At 41.7% G+C, this 6,634-nt stretch overlaps 1 protein-coding gene across 1 annotated transcript; it reads right to left on the minus strand.

Annotated features, from left to right (window-relative positions):
* Nucleotides 1–5,739: 5,739 nt before the first annotated feature.
* On the minus strand, nucleotides 5,740–6,631 carry COL8A1 (collagen, type VIII, alpha 1). Its single transcript, XM_009874237.1, has one exon. It carries the CDS (start codon nucleotides 6,629–6,631, stop codon nucleotides 6,200–6,202), a length of 432 nt encoding a protein of 143 aa, XP_009872539.1. The 3' UTR covers nucleotides 5,740–6,199.
* Nucleotides 6,632–6,634: the final 3 nt, after the last annotated feature.

Here is a 6,634-nt window from a genome sequence, read left to right on the forward strand (position 1 = left end):
TGAGCCGTGGATGTTCATGGATTTGGCAGTAGAGTGTGCTAGGGAGTATCCAAGATGTACCTCAGCTGAATTGTCATTTGGCTTCTGTTTACCTCTCCTGTCTTGATGTTTAGGTTTAAAGGATGTGACTGAATGATGTTATTTAGTGGTGGGAACTTACTCGGGATTTTAACTGAGACATTTATGGGGACATTTATGTTGCCTGTATTGGTTTGTTGGGGACAAGCCTGCTGAATAAGTTAAATCTGTCTGGGAATGCCCTTGACAACTGTTGAAGAAGAAATAATATGCTGTTCCAATTCTCTCATAAGTTGTGTGTGTATATATATATAATTATTTTTTAATTGTGGCAGAATTGCTTGAAGATCTTGTGGTTACCTTGATCAAGGTAAAGAAAGCACAAAGACATCCAGTTAAAAAAAAAGTCTTTAAAGTTGATAGAAAAACCTTTGCTGCTTTTTAATAAAATTTTATAGGGAATTTTAGCATGTTTAGAGCAGTGCAAACAATTACAAAATGCATACAAACCTCTAGGAGGTCAAGAGCATGTTATTTGTGTTTTCAGAAGCTGGGGATTGCGGGAGTATTGAACACAGTTTCTTTTCTGCAGCGTGGTAGAGGAATAAGTATTTAAGTGGCCAAAGAATCATCTTTCTTTTTTCCTATTTCTCTTGCAGAATGCAATAGTTTTGGGGGTTTGTTTGTTTGTTGTTTATAAAAACCCCACACCTTCCTGTAGTTCTCATCTCCCTCTATGGCTCCCACGCTGTACCATTTGGGAATTAGTGAGGGCAGTGTGATTTTTGGAGGAGAGCCACAGCAGAAGCAGGGAAGAGGCTTGTGTTTTCACCTGATGACTCCTGTGCCATGGTCCATTTCAAGCAAATCAGACTTATCTGAAAGGACTTCAGATGTCATAAAAATCTGTGGCAGGGGGCAGGGAAGGACCTAGGCATGTCTGCAGCAAGGGACAGGCTGTGCCACAATGTCTTGCTGGCCAGATGCGCATCCCTTGGGCCCAGCTGCTGCAGATGCTTCTGGGGGTCTCCCCTTGTCCAAGTGTGCACAGGGTAGCAGGCAAGAGTGTGGAGGAGAAAGGAGCACAGATGGTCCCAGGGCACTGGAGCAGATGACTTTTGGTGGAAATGAAGGAAAACACAGTTTCTTTAACATGTGGCAGAAGGGCTCTTACTCAGTTGTTTTTGTTTCCTTCATTTTTTATTTACTCTCTTCTTTTATTTCTTAACCATGCAAATTTCTGAAGCTTTGAGATCTTTGCTTAAAAATATGAAGATACACAGGTGGGGATTTGCATCAGGAAACAGTGACACTACTGTCTTTGTCTCTGCCAGCGTTTATTTCTCATGATTATTTCAGTTAATTAAAAAAACGTTTGTACGTGACTCTGCAACCCCAGACCTGCAGCAATTTAGACTACTGACAGCAGCAATTCCACATGGAAAAAAATGCCGAGGTAAGGACCTTTGCAAAGGTCACGCTGTTGTCTGAGCTCTCATCGTGCAGGAGCCCTTGTTATAGCTCAGACTTGGAGGGCAGAGCCAGGCAGAAGCAGAGGACTGCCTCTTCCCCTCCAAAATCCACGATCGCTCCTAGAGCGGGGTTCCCAGCTTTCCCTCAGGCTGCTGGCGCAGATCCCGCTACATCCATGTAACATCTTGCAGTACGCTGGGTGTGAGGAGTTTTTCTAATTTGCCCTCCTCGCAGTGCCTGGTTCTTGTGATGGTGCAGGCTGCTTCCCTCTGCTTCTCCTCAGCTGTCTTTGGTGGCTTTTGAGGATGTGGTTATTTTCTCTGCTTTATTTCCTCTCCAGAGATATTATTCCCACTAATCTAAATTGATTCCTTATGTTAATTTTCCTCAGAAGTTTTCTGCTTTTTGCAGGGGGAGGCGTTTTTTTTATTTTTCTGCTATAGTTAGAATCCGGAGAAAATAGTTGGAAGAAAGGCTTCATGGCAAACAAATGGTTTCCCCCAGCCTATTTTCAATTAAAATAGGCTCCTTTATTGTTTTTTGGAGGTTTTTTACCACATCAGCGTTTTTGGTCTCACTAAGTTGTTGTGGTTTTTTTTCCCTCTAGTAATGAGTTTCATCTTCTCAATGCATTTAATATGCTGCGTACAAGTGTTTGTACCTATTGGCCACTCCTTTTTACTTCTTTTTAATAAGCTTCTCCATTTGTACAACAGTCTTTTTAAATTAAGCAGTACTCCAAGGCATATTTTTCCCTAACTTCTGTGCTGCTGCAGGGATGTCATGTCCACTTACTTGGAGGTTACTGTCCCAGGGTGACTCAGTAACATCTAGAGCCAGATCTGTTCACTCGGGGCTGGGCCAAGAGCTGATGCTGTTGATAAACCACCAGGTACTATTTTTTTTTCTGAAAGCACAACTTGCAGGCCTGTAGCTCTTCTCTTCAATAATACACAGTGGCACAAGTCATCTTGTTTCTGCTCCACCAAAGATGTTTTTGGTAGGATTCTGTGTGCACCAGCCCTTCTTCATCACCCACTTCATGCAGTCGTTTCCACTCCTCTGCCTTGAGGAAAGCAGTGGTGTTTACACTGACTTCATGCAGACAAAAATACCCGTACGCAGTGCATTTCTCAGTCATGTCCACAGATCACAGTGTCTGTTCTGTCTGAGCACGCGTTTTCACAGGCGTTTTGCAATACCAAAGTCTTGGGACTTTTTGGAAAAAAAGCAATAGTGCTGACTCCAAATACCAAGATTTCTTAGAGTGAACTACTGTTAAGATTTTTTTTTTTCCATCTTTGCCATCTCTGAGAGTGAAATCTCTGCACTGAAATTTACCTTTAAAAGCTACCTTTTTTTTTTTTTTGAATAGTAGCAGCAAACTGTGTTTTTGAATCCCAGGGTGCTGCTAGCTTTATTTCCACACCTGGTAACGGTGTAACTATGCAGGTACCTGGTGTCTCCCATGAATGTTCTTCCTGTATCCATTGCAAAATCAGATGGTTTCATCCCTTCTTCCTCTGTCCTGTTCCCCAGCAGCCTGCTTAATTTCAAGAGGGCAGCTTCTTACAGCAAAGGTGCTCCTGCATTTTTTCTGTGACTCCCCTCCAAATGCTGCACCATCAGAAAGACACAGCTCTAAGGTACCAAATTACAGAACAGGCAGGATGACATGCATCATCTGGAAGTTCTGTTTGGCTCGGACTTTTAGGGGTTTTTTTGGTTAGTTTTCTGTCGGGAAAGTTTTTTTCCTCTGCTGTAATAATTAAGGGAAGTTATGACTTAAGGAGGAAGGTCACAAACTATTGCACTAAATACAAATCTGAGAGTGCCTAGAAGATTACTAAATGATATTTCTAGTGACTGTATTGGTGGTGATAATACAGAATCATAACTTTGGTGTTTTAATAATTAGTGTGTGGTACCTCTTGTTTCCTGTGCCACGCTTTCCTTTTTAACAATGCCCTGGGAGGTACTGTAAATACCTTAACTTTTAAGTGGAATCTGATTTTTAAGAACACATGAAGCTCAACATCTGTTTTTGATATCGGTAAATATTTTATTTGCCACTTGTCTTAAGTTTTATATGCCTTTAAAGTGACAGCTGTATTTTAAGACCTTCTTGCAGTGTTTCAAGTGAAATTTTGAACGCTACAAATGGAATATGTGAATAAACTGTGTTAAAGACAGTACCCTCGGGCTTCTTTTTTGCAAGGTCAGTGCTCGGTGTGTGTGGATGTGCATGCGTGCCCAGCCCCATTGTTAATGGTGTGTAAAGTAACACTCAATGCTGTCAGATAACTGCATCAAGTTTCAGAACTAACTTTGGTGCTTAGTAGAGCAAATGGAGCTGAAAATTTCTGAACCTGGGTAGGCTGAGCTGTGCTGTGGGTGGAGGTCTCACTCCAGGCTGAGTAAGAACAAAGCTGGGACATTGTTTTTGCGGGTAAGATCTAGAGCAGCATCCTCCTGATCTTAATTGTGGGGTTTTTTTCATCTTGCCTGTTTTGTTGGAGACTTTCAGGGTAATGCTAAGATCAAAGACTCGAGATAGAAACCACGATGTTGATTGTGATACCTCGCTAATGTTTTGTTTCTCTTTCTCTTTGTGCAGTAAAAATGAAATGCTGGGGAAGTGGGGAGCTGCTTAGCCAGCAGCTTCAGGGAGTCCAAGGGAGATTTAGAAAAAAAGATTGCCTGGCCCAAGTAGGTGTTCCGTGTGTTCGTTCTGGTATTGACAGCTTAGGAGTTCACCAGCTTGGAGGAAATGCCTGTCTTTGAAGTGTGATCGCGGGAGTCACACCATAGTTTTATAGTTTACTCCCCGCAGTGGAGCCACAGGTGAATAGCGGTTTAGATGATATGTTGCCACTTTCACGATGCTTTTGCTGCAGGTGAAAAAAATGGAGAGGGAGGGAAGTGAGAAAAGCTTTTTTTAATGCTGACCATCAGTGTTTTCAGAGAGTATTTGGTCTGATATATGGATTCAGTGGGTTGAATGTTCCTTCTAACTGCTCTGATGAATTAAGACAGGATTTTTTTAAAATTATTTTTTAAAGATATTTAATAAGATATTTTTTTCAAATCAGTACAAAAATTTTAAATACAAAATTATTTGCTTTTGACATATCTCATATATTCCGGGAACATACTGAAGTCACCAATGCCTGGTAAACTGTCCGTCCGTTCCTGCCACCGTTCAGTAAAATTTCTGAGATAAAGCACCACATTATATCACTGGAGTCCTTAGTCATTGTTAGACTGCATTAAACTCTGCATTTAAATAATAGTAATGCCAGTTAAAACCAATCTTAGTTCTGCATGAAAAATCTAGTTCATTTTTGAATCAAAAGCAGTAGCATTAGCTAAAAACACTGAAGAAGTGATGAGTATTTAACACTTTCAGCTAGCATAACAGTGTGTGTTATGTGCAGCACTGTCCAGGAAATCACAGCAAAGTACACTGCCCTTTGGAAAGGAATACTGGTGAGGTGAGATTTAGCACCATTGTTGAACAGACAGCTCTTGCAGACAAGTTGCTTTTCTCATGTACGGAGAAGGTCGAGGCCTGCAGGTTCTCCTTGATAATTGGTAACACATAAATAAGGATTGGGAATCAGCCTTTGTGTAAAAAGAAGTTCTCGGATAGATTTGCATGATCAGTATTGCCAGTAAAGTTATTGGTTGATCTCAAACAGCAGATTAGTTTATTAGCAAACAGAGCTACTTCTGCTTTGTATCGCAATTGAAGAGTAAACTGATTTAATTTTTGCTGAGTGGTAGAATAGGCATCTCTTCTGAGAAGCCAAACAGATATCTGTTCTTAGCACAAGCATGGAAATCCCAGGGAATTTTTAACCACCCTGCTGTATTGCCCTTTGTTGGCCAAAATGCCTCAGTCGTGGCACAAAGCAAATGGGGAACCCTGAATTTTTGTTTGTTTCTGATCTGCCTAATCTGCTTGAACTGTGCAAGTGTAGCTGGAGGCTTTTCAAGTGCTGCAGAATCGAGGTGAACCCAGCATCTGCTCAAGTCAGTGGCAGCGTTCGGGGTTCCACAGCTGCTGGAGAAGGCTCATGGGGAATCGTTACACTGTCAATAGTCCTTTTCCATCATAAATAATTCAGGAGAAAAAACATACCTGCAGGAATATTTTATATGGGGGAAAGGAAAATAAAGGTCTCCAGCTAAGAGAACTTTTGCTTGTCAGGCAGACCTGCTGTCAAAAAAACCCACCCCAAACCCCCCACCCTAACAAATAAAAAGCCACTCAGATTTTTTCCATGTCATTTGAGACAGACCTACTCTGGTTTAAGTCACTGGTTTCCATCTCATAACTATGATCAATGCAACAGTCAAATACGCAACAGGAGTGAGTCATGTACACTGATTTGAACCTTAGTACTGAATTATTGTGAATGAAATTAAGTAAGCATGGCATCACAGAAATATATAATGTACAGCTAATATGTCCCCCTTGGGTGCAAAACAACTGTTTATGAATGTGATACACATCTTTAGATATGTTCACCACACCTTTTTTTTTTTTTTATATATAACTAGCTGTGCATAACCTTTGTATTTTTATTTTTTTTTGTACAAGATGGGCTGAAATGATCATAAAATGCATCTTTCATGGTATAAAAGTTTGAAGCAGAGAAGAAAGGTTTTGATTTTGTGTGTGTTTGTTTGTCTAGTTTTTGTTTTACATGGGATACAATAAATATCCTGAAAAAGACGAATGAACATACTGCCCGGCATAGAGTCCTGCTGCCTGCTCGGATGGCATTTGAACGTAAACCTTGTCTCCGTGCATCAGCTGGACAACGGCACTGCCTGAAGCCTGGTCCAGGAAGCCCTTCTTGTACTCGTCGTAGGTGTACATCAGGGGCTCGTTGTTCTTGAACAATGCCACCCAGACACTGGCCCCTTTACAGTGGACGTGGTAGGCAAAGTAATAGACGCCAGGGATCTCACAGGTGAAGATCCCTGTCTGGGGGTTGTAGTTCTGCCGGCCGTTGTAGAGGAGCTTGTCGAACTTCACGGGCACCCCGACCCGGGGAAAGGGGGTGAGGAGCTCTGCCGTGAATGCCGGCATCTCGTAGACGACACCGCCAGCTTTGCCTTTCTTGCCCATGTA

Source organism: Apaloderma vittatum, unplaced genomic scaffold, assembly GCF_000703405.1.
Source record: "Apaloderma vittatum isolate BGI_N311 unplaced genomic scaffold, ASM70340v1 scaffold13050, whole genome shotgun sequence".
In the NCBI taxonomy this organism is placed as follows: Eukaryota; Metazoa; Chordata; class Aves; order Trogoniformes; family Trogonidae; genus Apaloderma; species Apaloderma vittatum.